The 14,257-nt window shown below is 41.2% G+C and overlaps 2 protein-coding genes across 6 annotated transcripts in view; one reads left to right on the top strand and one right to left on the bottom strand.

The window, feature by feature from the left end:
* Positions 1 to 8,690, top strand: part of arhgap21b (Rho GTPase activating protein 21b) — a 36,726-nt gene extending 28,036 nt beyond the window's left edge. For 4 of the 5 annotated variants that reach the window (XM_046050991.1, XM_046050994.1, XM_046050992.1 and 1 more), the window contains 8 exons: positions 221 to 379; positions 511 to 589; positions 706 to 779; positions 875 to 964; positions 1,078 to 1,245; positions 1,758 to 1,863; positions 4,760 to 4,791; positions 5,656 to 8,690. In XM_046050991.1, coding sequence (XP_045906947.1) covers positions 221 to 379; positions 511 to 589; positions 706 to 779; positions 875 to 964; positions 1,078 to 1,245; positions 1,758 to 1,863; positions 4,760 to 4,791; positions 5,656 to 7,221 — 2,274 coding nt within the window. In that variant the 3' untranslated portion in view covers positions 7,222 to 8,690. The remainder of the gene's footprint in view (positions 1 to 220; positions 380 to 510; positions 590 to 705; positions 780 to 874; positions 965 to 1,077; positions 1,246 to 1,757; positions 1,864 to 4,759; positions 4,792 to 5,655) is intronic. The other variant, XM_046050995.1, reaches the window with a different exon arrangement.
* Positions 8,691 to 9,635: 945 nt separating this feature from the next.
* The window catches only part of LOC123971918 (dipeptidyl aminopeptidase-like protein 6), a 39,270-nt gene continuing 34,648 nt past the window's right edge, over positions 9,636 to 14,257 (bottom strand). The window contains exons 20-26 of the mRNA XM_046050996.1: positions 13,521 to 13,715; positions 13,382 to 13,436; positions 13,193 to 13,295; positions 13,041 to 13,096; positions 12,859 to 12,931; positions 12,670 to 12,743; positions 9,636 to 10,969 (exon numbers count right to left, since the gene is read on the bottom strand). Of these exons, the coding sequence (XP_045906952.1) occupies positions 10,823 to 10,969; positions 12,670 to 12,743; positions 12,859 to 12,931; positions 13,041 to 13,096; positions 13,193 to 13,295; positions 13,382 to 13,436; positions 13,521 to 13,715 (703 nt within the window). The 3' untranslated portion in view covers positions 9,636 to 10,822. The remainder of the gene's footprint in view (positions 10,970 to 12,669; positions 12,744 to 12,858; positions 12,932 to 13,040; positions 13,097 to 13,192; positions 13,296 to 13,381; positions 13,437 to 13,520; positions 13,716 to 14,257) is intronic.

Raw genomic sequence — 14,257 nt, 5'->3', positions numbered from 1 at the left:
GGTTGCTTCCATACACCTAAAATATTGATTTTACATCAATCTGTCAGCCAAAGCGGTCACTAATTCTTGCTAGGGTAGCCCACTTTGACTGGCTGAAGGAGACACTGATTTGTATGATGCGTTGTATGAAAAGTTTGTAGGTTTTGCTTAAATGTTCAGATTCAACATACTCGCTCAGTGATTTATCAGATCTAATGTCTTCCTGTTGTGTGTTGTGCAGTTTGTCCCTCTGATCGTGGAGGTGTGCTGTAAGGTGGTGGAGGAGAGGGGTCTGGAGTACACAGGAATCTACCGGGTCCCTGGCAACAATGCTGCCATCTCCAGCATGCAGGAGGAGCTCAACAGCAAAGGCATGACTGACATTGACATCCAGGAAGACGTGAGTGACTGACAGTTTGGTTGCACAGTACAGCGTGCCACTTTACTGACGACACACTTTAGCAGTGACAGATGTGTACTGTAAGGACTGCTTTAACTTTAAAGCACTATCAATCTTTCACTTCTTTGCAGAAATGGCGGGACCTCAATGTCATCAGTAGTTTACTGAAGTCCTTTTTCCGAAAACTTCCAGAACCTCTGTTTACAAATGGTGAGACCTTGTAAATACATTCAAAGTCATGATGAAGACAGCTGGAGTTACGATTTTCTTTTGCCTGATTCTTCCTTTTACAATTCTAAGTAAAGGTTTTCCTTCCCTATTCACAGAAAAGTATGCTGATTTTATTGAAGCCAACAGAACAGAAGACTCAGTGGAGAGATTAAAGGAGCTCAAGAGGCTGGTGAGTGAAAAATCTAATTTTAGCAGCATTGAATAGCTTCTCATTTAGGCAACTAATCCTGAAACTCTGTCCCTTTTTTTTGTCAATCCTTGCAGATCCAAGAATTACCCGATTATCACTTTGAAACTCTGAAATTTCTTTGTGCTCACCTCAAGAAGGTTTCTGACCACTGTGAAAAGAACAAGGTACAACTGTTAGGTTTATATCATTAGGTAACACCCTACCATCCTCCAGAAATCCAGTGTAACTTTGCGGTTTATTTTATTAAACCTGATTTGTCTTAACCATGTCTGTTTAGATGGAGCCTCGTAACCTGGCAATTGTGTTTGGTCCTACGCTGGTCAGAACTTCTGAGGACAACATGGCCAACATGGTCAATCACATGCCAGACCAGTGCAAGATAGTTGAGAACCTCATTCAGCAATATGACTGGTTCTTCACTGATGACTGTGATGAGGACCCTGTCGTATGTGGCAAAGCATTTCTTTTCCTTTTCCCTTCATGTCATGAAAAACCTAATCTTATGCTGTGCAGTTTATACATATGGATATTTAAAGCTGCACTAATAAACATTTTTGTATGAGCGATGGCTTTAAATGACTGTAATGTGAAAGGTGTCGCTTGTATTGATGAACTCACAGAGAGTTAGTGCCTAGAGTCTTTTAGTGTCTTTCAGTTCATTGTTTTTGTTTTAAGGCCAGCAGCCTTATTGTTTTGGTTCAGTGTCACCGCTCTCATCAGTTTCGTTTCCAGCCGCAGATTTTTTTAACAAAGACAAATTTAGCAAGTAGCTGGTGAACATAGTGGAGCACAGCAGAGGTGGAGGATATTTTTCTCAGTAGTTGATGGAGACCAAAACCATCTTTTCAGTTAATCAATTAATGCAGCTTTAAATAAAATGCAACAGTTTTTCCCCATGTATATGTTCTGTTCAGTCACTTACCTTCTTTCTGTTATTCCCTCCATGTACGGTTCCAGACCACAGCTGAGCAGGAAAGCACAGTGCAGTCTCAGCCTGTGCCCAATATTGACCACCTGCTCTCCAACATCGGACGGACTGCAGCTTCACCGGGTGAAGTCTCAGGTAAATCTGAGAGAGTTTTCTCGTAGGATCAGCACTCCACCATTACATGCAGCAAATTTTACCATGGCAGCAATACTATGTGACATTAATATCAATACAGCAAAATAAAGTGTTAAATATTTATGCTATAGCCTTATTTTAAGAATAAATGTTAGCAGTGTGTTAATTTTGAATGCTAAGACAATTAACTTCATGCCTATTTCCATAATTTTAAATGCTTTGAGCAAAAACAAGTCTACCAAATTTTGTGTTTCCATTAATGCAAGTTTTTTCAGTAATTTTTCAATGAATTATAATTTGCGGTTTAACCATTGAAAAATTGTTGACAAATACCTTGCAGTATGTTGAGCCCTTTTTAAATTAATTTACTTATTTTTGGATCTACAGCTGTTTTGTTGCAATGGTTTTTTTTGCCCAAAGAGATAAAATTGTCCAAGTTTTATTTTTGTTCATTTGTTTGCTTTACTCTTTATTTCCTCTTGCTCAAGTCATTTTTTCTCCCTGTGCTTTACCTGTGTTGAGACGACGACTCCTTTTCTTTCAGTTCTTTTCTTCCCCTCCTCCTCGTCTCTCACATAATCCCGGCATGTTCTTTACCAAAGAAAATCTAACAAACAAAAAGAAACAATGGAAGTTTTAACCCTTCTGACCTCTGCCCTTCTGTGTGTAGTGTGTTGTTTTTCTCCCTTATCCCTGTCCAGCACTCACACATTACCCAATCTTGACACAGGCCAAGTGGGCGGCGTCTATCACTCGATGATGTCACTGATGGACTCTGTTTTGTCAGTGATGGACAGCTGGGACTGTAGGAAGAAGGACGAGTGTTGTGCCCAGTGTAGCTGCCTAGTCTGCAGAAACCCGCAGCTCTTTTAAATTTGGGCGAAAGGAGGAAAAAAGATAAAAAAGAAAGAAAGAGAAGTCGATGTTTGTCATTTTTCCTGTGGTGTGCACGTCTCATATTTATACCAATACCCTAAATTGAGGGGATACAGAGCGATGCTGCTGTACTTTCTCTGAAAGCCCTTCTGCTGTCTCTTGTTGTCTCTAAAGCTGATCGCAAGGACAAGTAGCATGGTACGGTCAACCTCAGGTTCTCTCCCGGTCATGTAGCATACTCTTGTCATGATGTCTGAGGGTGGGGGTCGTAATGGTGGGACTGAGCTGGATGTTGCCCCAGCACACATGCGTTTACACTCAAACAAACCAACATATACAACCACATGCCAGACCGATAAATATGCAGTGACTTGTTGATGCAGAGGCTCACATGCAGTCAAATAGCAGTGGATGGGACCCCAGGCATGTAGATGTAGTGGTATTTGCCGTGACAGGTAGTTTTATGTTTCAGGTGCCTCCTCGTGTGTCTTTTTGTTTGATTTGTTTTTCTGTGACGTCCCAGTTTTAGAATCTTTGTCTTCATTCAACATTATAAACATCACATTGTCAACTACAGACAAACATTGACAACCATCAGTCACGAATATGTCCCTCACACTCTCTCCCTACCCAGCACTGACACACATTTTAATCCTGGATAGATCATTAATAGCCCGTTTCCACCACAGGAAAAATTTTAGGAGCCCAGGAACCATTTGAGGAATTCAGGAATTTTTCGTGCATTTTGACCAGAGGACCAAGAGGCTACATTTAGTTTCCTTGCTAAGTTCTTGGTTTCAAAAAAGTCCCTGCTCCGGGAGCAGTACTTTCTGATGACCCTGGAACTGTCGGGGCAAGTTTGCAGTGCTGAATGTATCTGATTTGTCAATTTCGTGGCTTGTACCCATTACCTACAGCTTTATTCAAACAAAGAGGAAGCACTGGATCCCACTAGTAACAACATTAGGACGGTCGGACATTTCCTGTCATGTCTGATGTTGACAATAACATTATTATCATTATTATTATTATTCGTTTTCGGCTTCCTGACGAGTCTAAAATGAAAGTTTGCTGAATACGTCATCATGGTTATGCTGTAAAGCAGAAATAAACTTTCATAACACGTTCTCTGTAGTTTTCAGTCACCTTTTTCACTTCTCCTGGTCTCCTTTGTATCCATTCATTCCATCCACGATTAATCTGCTGGGCTTTTCAGATACAATGGAAATGCAAACAGCGATGCTTTAAAGAGGACTTTCACTTCCTGAGTTTAGTTCTTGTTGCTCCATGGCTCCTGTAACTATTTGGTCTAAAAGGGCTATTAATGGATCTTTGTTAGCTGTAGTTTGCGTGTTCTCTCTTTTGCAAAGTGAGACAAAGTTATGTGAACTCTTTGTTTTGCCTTTTATGTTGTCGAGACTGACAGGCCACAGGAGTTAATCTAGCTTGGAGTAAGCGCAATCTTTCCATCATACTAAGGCATGCCTGCGACAGCTGTATCAGCCACGACACACACTCACTGATCTGTTCAGCTCAGGTCCCTTAAGTCTCTCAGTCAGAGCAAACTCATCACTCCCTCTCCTCTGTGCTGTCTGTGAGTTGGGCAAGAATGCCTACAGCTGGTTGATGGCTACATGTGATGCTCTGTGAGTGGCGTGTTTGTCCGTGATGTGCCGTCGTTCCATCGATACATGAGCATGAGCTGCTTTTTGTGTCCTGGTTTACTGCTGGGTTTTCACTTCCTTTCCTCTCGTCCTTCATCTCAGGTCTCTTCTGCCACTCTCTCCACTTTTCCATATACTGCTTAGTGTGGTTACACATCCTGTTGTCTCTTGTCACTCTCTCTGAGCCGAAAATGTTTCATCTGCTTTCATTCAGCTGCGCTCATTATACTCATCGTGTCTGTCAGTTTCACTCACAACAAACTTCTGCCTCTTCTCTTTCTTTATCTTGTTGACTGTTTTTAGCCAGCCATGAGGTTGGCATACGTTTACTAATGACTCTCGTCTCTTTAATACAGATTCAGCATGTAGTGACTCCTCCAAATCAAAGGTAAGGTCCACTTATTTTGTTTTGGCTTTTAAAAAATCCTTAATTTCTTTGTCTTTGCTCTTTTTATATTCTTAGAGTAACTTCGGTATTTTTCAACCTGGAGCGTATATTTCCACATTTTGTGTCAATGTGACAACTAATTCGAACAACATTTTTTGAAACTGGACCAGTATTGAAGTAGCAGCAAAGAAGGGGCTGCAACGTAATCTTTCAGGCAATTGCGTCTCATCAAAGTAATTCCACTAAAGTGCTTTTGTTTTGCCACTGACAGGTTCAGATTATTTATACAGGTGTCTGACAAGATTATGAGAAGGATCACTACAGAGACAGACCTTTTTTAAAGAGTAAGTTCCTTATTGTTTAACCATAAACAGTCGCTCTATCACTCTTGTCAAAGCCACCAGACTCCCTTGACAAAAATAGTTTATTCTGGTCTACTGCTGCCTCGGTCAGTTTGTGTTATTGTGTGACTTTGGTGCTTTTAACCCTTTTAAAACACAATAACATACACAAAAACAACAACAAAGTCACACACAAACTAACTAACCGAGGCAGTGGTAGACCAGCAACACCCGTGTTCTGTGAGGTAAAATTACTGTTTTTGTCAATGGAGTCTGGTGGCTTTGACAAGAGCGATATAGTGACAGTTTCTGCTTAAACAAAAAGGATCTAACTCTTTAAAAAAAGTTCTGTCTCTGTGGTGATCCTTCTCATAATCTTGTATTAACCTATATTAACAATCTGAGCCTGTCAGCAGCAAAAACAAGCACTTATTCCAAAAAGAATTGTCCCAATTAGTCACACAAACACAAAAACACCTACCCTTTACTTTCCGTCTTTAATGCTGTTTTGGTTGTGTATCAGCAGGGATTGTGGGGGTCAGGGAAGGATCAGTGTAGCAAAGAGATGCTGCGCTCCTCCTTCTTCGCCAGCCGCAAGCGTAAGAAGCCCAAGGACAAAGCTCATCCCAGCAGTTCAGATGACGACCTGGACGGTGTGTTCCCCAAGAAGGAGCTCCCGGAGGAGAACCAGCAGCAGTCTCTGTGGTCCCCGGCCAGCCGGACCGAGGAGGAGGGGGAGACGGATGAAACCAGTGAGAAAGAGAAGCACAGGAGCAGCTCAGAGGAACAGCTTGACAAAACCAACAGGAAAGAGTCTCTCTCCAGCAGCCTGATATCGCAGCCCTCTCCCTCCCTGCCTCCAGAACACCTCTCCTCCACCCTTCAAACCGGCTCCCCCTACGCCTCACCCTCCCATTCCCCGAACCTCAGCTACCACATGCCGATGGCTCACCAGTCCTCTCTGTCTGACCCGCCTTCCAACTACGACGATACTGTGTCTGACCTCGGTACAATGAACAGCACCAGCTCTCAGGCATCAGTGCCCAGAGTGAGGCAAGGCAGGACGGTGGCACTGGGTCCAGAAGCAGGCCCCAGCGGGCTGTCAGCAGAGGTTTGCTCCATCACCTCCGACTACTCCACCACCTCTTCCATGACGTTCCTGACTGGAGCTGAGCTAAGCACCCTCAGTCCAGAAGTGCAGTCTGTGGCAGAAAGCAGGGGTGGAGATGATGCAGACGATGAGAGAAGTGAGCTCATCAGCGAGGGAAGGCAGATGGAGACAGACAGTGAGAGTGACCTGTCGGTGTTTACAGTTAGAAAAAGTGACCAGCGAGAACTACAGGAGGCCCCACGTCCCCTCCCCTCCCACAGACTCATCGAGTGCGATACTCTCTCCAGAAAGAAAGCTGCTCAACAGAAAACCAACAGCGAGTCTTCACTGGATGGAGCTTGGAGCGATAAGGAAGTATCGCGCGTGTTGGGGTCAGCCAAAGGCCGCTCCACGGGCAGCCTCATCTCCTCATCTCGTAGCGAATTAGATAAGACAGAGCCTGCGTGGAAGCTGAAGATCACTGACAGACTGAAGGTGCGTCTGCGAATGTCTGCGGATGACATGTTTGGTGTGGGCAGCCAGAGGAGCCGGTCCCCGGAGGGCCGCAGTAAGAAGAAGAACATCAGACGCAGACACACCATGGGCGGTCAAAGGGACTTTGCAGAGCTGTCTATTTTGGGAGACTGGCAGCATGTTGGCATTGGTTCAGGCTCTCGGTCTGAGCTGTCAGCTGTGGACCAGCTGAAGCCCAAGTGCAGCTCTCAAGACTTCTCCATCAGGGACTGGATTGCCCGCGAGCGCCACCGCACCAGCAATCCCGAGGTCAGCCTGGACCTCTCTGAACAGCTGGGTGGGATGTGCAGCGCAAACTCCCAGAACCTTGGCGCCTCGTCCTCTTCTGAACCCCCACATCGTCCAGCTGAGCTGCTGAACGGGGATGTCCCCCAGAGTAAAAACCTGAGCCTTTCTGCCACCGCTCACCCACATAAACTCTCAAGTTCCCAGGTGGTCCATTCGCGCTTCTATCAGTATCTGTGAGAAGTGTTTGGTGTGTGTGACTGTGTATGTTCTCTGTCTGTGAGATGTGTACATACTGTCTGTCAGTATAATGTCTGTTGTGTGATCAATGTTAGTGAATGAGCATGTTATACAAAACTTGTCTGGAGTGTGTGTGTGCGTGCTTGTGAAAAGAGAATTACTGCACACAGGGATCATTGATCTTGCTCATGTAGAAGGCATGAAACAAAAAGGTTTATATCTTCTTTTTTTATTATTTACTTTTTTAAAATGACAATTGACTTTGGGATGGCTCAGGAGGATTTCCTCCCTCCTAATACAAATCCTTGTTATGCTGAAGACGAGAGGACCTGATGCTCATGAAACCATGAGCCTGTGAAGTTTGTGCAAAGAAGGCTGACCGTGACACTCAAGTTAAGATGAAAGGTTTAGCTAAGGGGCTTTAAGGAAGAGCTGACTTTTAGAAGGAATAGGTAATAGTGAAATAGTGAGTTCAGATTTTTAGTATTGCAGAGGAACTATTTTTGTGTAAAGAAAGTTGCGATGTTTAAAGTCAGTGAGTCTCTCAGTAACCAAATGAAGAATGTACAGACAATGCTTGCTGTAATACTGACTAAAAGCTTTAGATGCTTGTTTCATTCGAAAGTGTACATATCCCTATTTTTCTGTGTACTTGAATTGTGTTTTTGGTACAGCCTGCGTGTGGTCTGCTGCCTACAAGCTCTCTGCTGTCAAAGGGGCCTTTCCGAAGGTACAAAAGGTGACAAGGAGACACTGGACTTATGCAAAATAGAAACGGAGTTCTTATTCATGCCAGTTATGTGGTTTAAAGAGCAGTGAACAACATCCCTCTGATGCAGACGTTGTGTTTCGTGTTCATGGTTCACACATCTGTCGGTGTCTGGCGCTAGATTGCAAAGTGGAAGAAAAAGAAAATGGGTAAACAAATCAGAAAATCATGTTTCTTCACAATAGGAAGTGCCTCACAATGAAATGTTAAGGGTGCCATATTGTCTTTGTTGAGACACGAAGATGTTACTGTGAATGACATTTTTATTGTCGACCTCCGTCATTCTACAGGTTATGTAACAAAATGCCGAGCTTCCATTCCTTAGGCATTCCACTCTGGTCTTAACATGTTTTATACTTTCTTTTTTCTCCTACTGTTTTTCATTTTTTGATTTTAACAGAACTTGAATTTTAAATATTCTTTGTAAAATAAGTAACTTAAATGTACATATAAATGCCATGTTTTAGCTGCTTTACTTTCATTTCCATCAAATTGCAGGATTAAGTACAGTATTGTGAGATGATGATGCTCATGTGGCCTGTGTGGGTGTTGTGGGCAGTTTGGGACATCTCTGTGGAGAGAGGTCCCTGCATGAGGAAACATGGGCTGGAACGTTTGTACCAATGCTGCGTTCCCCTGATTGTTAGAGCGATGTGCACAGACTCCTGAAACACTGGAAATAAATTTTGTCAATGGTCAAGTATGTTTTTCTTTGTTGTTTTTTTTTGTTACTGCATCATAGAAAAGCATCACAGTAATATATATGAGGAAAGAAAGGCCAGAATAATTAAAATCTTACATATACAACCAAATTCCTAATTTCAAAATTGAATCTCCACTGGATATTTAAAGTTGGAATTCAAGGTTTTTTTTATAAATTTAGATGAAAGCTTGTGATGTTTCCAGTTACTCAGTTGGAAGTCTCTTTCTTAGATCATGACTTTGTTAAAATATTCAATCTATGTATTTATTGTGGATTTTGACAGTTTATTTAGATTTGCAGAAATCTGTTTTGGTTAATCAGTGCCAAAAACAACAAACAACAAAATTATAAAACATGGAAAGTTTTGAGGTTTGAGCACTTTAACCTGATAGGACAGATGTCTGATTCCATTCAGGGCTGACTGATTATCCTCAGCAGCCTGGACATCTTTTTTTTGGTCTGAATTTCACCCATCGGATTTGAGCAACCTGATATCGAGGCTTGATTAAAAACATATATACAAGCATGTTTTGCAATTTGTACCACTTGAAAGTACCTTCTGAAATTTTGAAAGAGGGGAATTCAAGCCGCATTAATTCAGATTGATGATTTTCATGGTAAAATATATAAGTGCTAGAATGCATGTAGTGGTTTTTGAGTATTATTCAGTTGTCATGACATCCTTTTTTTAATGCTTCAGTTTAAGGCTCCTGGTGTGAGGCCTGAAAAAGTCCTGTTATTTCAGTTGCTTATAAGATTGCAGCTGATTGCAGATGCAGCTCTTCCTCACTTCCAAATCTCAGCCCTCGATGGTACTGCAATACTTCTGCTGCACACAAGAGGGTATAGGCTTAAGTAAACTAGACAACACATTGCAGCACAAGGTAGCAGTCACACATACTTTGTTGGTTTACACACTAAAGTGACAAAGCCAACAAATGATACATTTCAAAATGCTTTATATACAAGTTGCACATACAACATAAAGACTTAAACAATATAAGATTTGTACACTTTGTACATTAGCTGACTAGAAACCACTGACGGTACTAACAGAAATGACATGGGGAGAGAGTCAAGCCATTTACACACAAATTAATTCACAAAATAATGACAATTCAGCATAGTTAACTCACCAGTATGTCAGTTTGGAAGGTAAATATCAAGAACTGTATTTGCAAACTAAATACTTTACATTTGTCAGTATAATACCATCTTTTAAGCAGATATACAATTATTTTGTATTGTGTTCTTTCCATGTTTTGAGATAAAATGTGCCATACCTTGTGATTTCAACTTCCCTCACCAATAAATGGCCATCATTTTAAGGGAAAATAAAATCATGATCTGGTTTTGAGATATCAATGGAATGCACAATTCAGACCTATCTATATTTACTCATTTTCAGTATCATGTTGGCTCCTAACATGAACATTTCACCCACAGTAAGGCACAGTGACTAAAAGAACAAGAGTTCAATTCAGAAATACGAGGGAAAATGATTTCATACCATTTTTTTATAGACACTTAGAATTTTTGAGCACAACACAAGTTAAACGTTGTGCTCTCATTTTGTAAAGCAACTAAGGACTGATGCAGTCAGACATCCACTCAGACACGACACTGAACAGAGAAATTCTGGGAAACAAGTAGCAGTAATCATGAACACAATAATCAGTAAGTTGGTCTGCAAGCTCACTGGAATCTGGCAGCCTTTCAAAAGTTAAATTTCAGCTTAATGAAATTATCTTCACAGGGGATATTTTGTGCTGCAAAGCGCTCAATGAATGTGCCTGGTTTGGAAAGGAGACGCGTTGCCCATTGGACTTTATGTTGATCCTCTATTTGTCCACCAGAGGGAGAGCTAGTCCATGTATTCCAATAGCAGAGCGAGCAGTGACTGTTCACATCTGAGATTTATTTGGTGTTTCTGGTTTCCTCGCCAACAGCCAGCGCAAGGTGAGGAGAGGGGATATGGGCCCGAGGCCCCTTTTTGCACATGCAGGTGCTGCACTTCAGAGTGAAGCTAAAATCTGGTTGGACAGCAGGTGGTTTGGGCTGATTGGTTTGTAAAGATCTGTTGCATATTGTGCTGTAGTAGCTGGCCGGGGCTTCTAAGAGGAGCAGGTTTAACTGTTGTCCTCATCGTCTTCCTGGCGGTCGTTTGTCAGGATCTCTGGCTCCCGGAAGCACTCCTCGAAGAAGTTGACGAGGGATTGGCTCAGGTGCTGCTGTGTCCCATCACTGTGTAGGAAGTGTCCCTCATCTGGGTAGATCTGTAGATAAACACCCAGGAATGAATTAATATAGAGCTGCAGCAGACAATATTTTCATTATTATTTCATCTTTTTTATTTAAATTTTTTGGGTAATTGATTTAGTTGGCAATATTTTCCAGAGCCAAAGGAGACTGACAATCCAAACAACCAAATATTAAATTTACAGTAAGTTAAATCTCACACTTGTAGCTGGAAACAGCGACTTCATCAACTTAAAAGAACAGGTTCACATTATTTTGTCATAATCAAAAGCCCATATCTACATCGAAGCTTTGAGATTGGAGATTAAGTCAAAACGATTATCCAAATAATTGATTAGTTAATTAGATTAGATTATCCGCAAGAATTTTGATACTTGATTTAAGCAAAAATAGCTTCAAGCTTTTGCAATTGGACAATTTGCTGCTTTTTGTTTTACATACTAGTAAGTTGATTATTTTGGGGGTGCTGGACTATTACTGGAGTGGACATCTTATAGACCAAACAATGAAATGAAAAAATAATCTACAGATTAATTGATAATGAAAATAATCGTTAGTTGCAGCCCACATTTAGATTGAAAGTTAATTTTTGACCTTGGAAACAGCAGTTGGCACAAGTCCACTAGTAGCTCTGTAGCGTTAATCTCCTCAAGTCAACTTTTAAGCATGTATAAAAAATCTTTAAAGTGCTTGAAAAAAAAGGACATTTGAACGCCTACAATTCCAACAAACTTTTTATCTACTGAAGAAGACACAGTTACTAATATATGCTGTAGTGACATTGTTTTGCAAACTATAATGAAACAGTTTTTGGTCGTTGTAAGCCCAAACAGGCCTTGTTCTGTGAGAAAGTGCAATTTTAAGTTCAGCTACAGCTAATACACTGAACAAAATTACAAACACAACACTTTTGTTGCCCGATCAACTCTGTGCAGGAGATGTGTTGCACTGCGTGAGGCAAATGGTGGTCACACCAGATAATGACTGGTTTCTGGACCCCCCCACCAATACAGTGAAACTGCACAAGTGGCCTTTTATTGTGGCCAGCCTAAGGCACACATGTGCAATACCCATGCTGTCTGATCAGCATCTTGATATGCCACACCTGTGAGGTGGATGGATTATCTCGGCAGAGTGCTCACTAACACAGATTTGTGAACAATATTTGAGAGAAATAGGCCTTTTGTGTACATAGAGAAAGTCTTAGATCTTTGAGTTCTGCTCATGATGAATGGGGGCATATAATTTTGTTCAGTGTATGAAGCTTCAGCAGACTAAGTTAGTCAAATCAAGTGGGTTTCTTTAAAATGTAAGTCTGTTTAGTATAAAATCCCCAGCCCCTGTCCAAAGAAACACAAAGACTTGATCTGTGTAATTGGTGAGGCCTCATATTAGCTTCGGCTGAATATAAGATTACATTGTTGCAGGGAATGAGTTTTTTGGATTTTGTCCCCCATCATTTCCATGGGGCTCATGTTAGGAAGGAATCTCTTCACAGCTAGTATGGACAGGAGGACTAATTTAACATTTCAATGTACACATGGGCATGAGTATTTCTTTAAATGAACAATCAAATATCAAATTTTAAAATCGATTAAGCAATTTATCATTTCAGCACTAGATTCATCTCTTTCTGAGAAATAAGAGCTTTCATCATAACATCAGGAGAATGTTATTAAGCATCACCGCTACAGATTATAGGAAACCAACTGCTCACCTGTAGAGTGTAATTGGCCTTTTCGCTGATTAAATGATTGATAAATTTGGCTGTGTGCTGGAAGTGAACCTTTTCTATGGTAGTGGAGCAGATAAAAGAAGAGACACATTAGGGTTTGACTGCAGTTAAATAGTTTGTGTTTCACTCACTGCAGTATTGAGAAATAAAAATAAAACATATGTCTGTTACCGTCAGCAGTAGGATGAATTATCAAGTACTGCTTCTGCAGAAGCTGACCCGCTCTGTGTGCTAAATTTGCCATCTGAAGGAAAGAGAAAGAGGAAAATCCACCACGTATGTCATCAGCATGGCTTAACATCTGCATCTGATTGCATGATTTGGATAAGGAGACTGAAACATTCAAACTTCACCATATATACTCTGGAATCTGTCTTTGAGCCGAGGTATCGTTCTGAAAATGCAGATGCTGCGATTTGGAGAAGAAAAACTTAGTTCAGACACTGTCTCAAGAGCATGACATCTTTTACACATCCATAGACAGAAAATATCTGGGGGGTCATACCATATAGCTCAAAATCTGTGATGGGGGAGACTGCTGTTCCACATTTTAGTTGGGTGAACTCCTCAGAGCTCAGAAGCATCGTGGCTAAATATCCTCCATAGGCCTGAACAAAAGTAGGGGACATATGGAAACACATCAAGAAGCACATGTCTCTCTATGAAGGCATGCAGATAGCTGAAATATCCATACCTTTCCATAAACGCCCATTCGAGTCTTATCAATGTAAGGCTCTTTGGAGATGAACCTAAAAATGAAAGAGAATTGGAAAAACTTGCAGTGTTTTGGCCTTTACCCCTGTCATTTTTTGCAGTTAAAGCAGAAGTCTTGCCTGAGTGCCTCCAGCTGGTCCCTCTCCTCTAGCTTTCCCAGTTTCCTCCTGACTTTATGGAGGAAGTTGGTGCCCTGGAAGCCGCTGCCGTGGCCGTCAAAGCGGATGACGATGGTGCTGAAGCTGCTGACCAGAACTGTGGCCCAGTCCACCTGGAACTGCTCCGACACCATCTGCCCACCAGGTGTGCCGTCCCTGTGGAATATACAGACGGGACAAAGAGTTGTTAAAATGGCCGACATGACTGTGGTTTGTTCAGACACACTTCTAAGAGATTCATTTTAGATGGGAATCTTGTTAAGATGAAGACACATTTTATTTTGTTATTGTCTGCATGATCACTAGACAAAGAGAGGGTTTAACATCAAAGTGATTTATAATTTACAAATGAGAGAAACAGATCACCAACTAGGGCTGAACAATAAAACAACGACAATAATTATCGTGATATAATTTTTTTCAATAACAATATAACAAATTTTATTCACTTGAATCATACATGAATTAGGACTTTTTTTATATTAAGATGTATATTTTGTTGAGGAAAAGGAACTGAAAAAAGCTTTTACTTAATTTTACTCATGCGTATTTGTTGACAAAGATTTTATCATTATTGTTTTGAATGTTCTAACTCAGATTTGTGATATGATCCACTGTTTGAAAAGTTTAAACCACATTAACCATCAGGTTTCTTCAACTTTCACTCAGGAGCAAAAATAAAGAAAAAAGAAATAACG

This window comes from Micropterus dolomieu, linkage group LG06 (assembly GCF_021292245.1).
Source record: "Micropterus dolomieu isolate WLL.071019.BEF.003 ecotype Adirondacks linkage group LG06, ASM2129224v1, whole genome shotgun sequence".
Lineage (NCBI taxonomy): Eukaryota > Metazoa > Chordata > Actinopteri > Centrarchiformes > Centrarchidae > Micropterus > Micropterus dolomieu.
The sequence above is the reverse complement of the archived record's forward strand: the minus strand, read 5'-3'. Positions and strand labels throughout refer to the sequence as shown.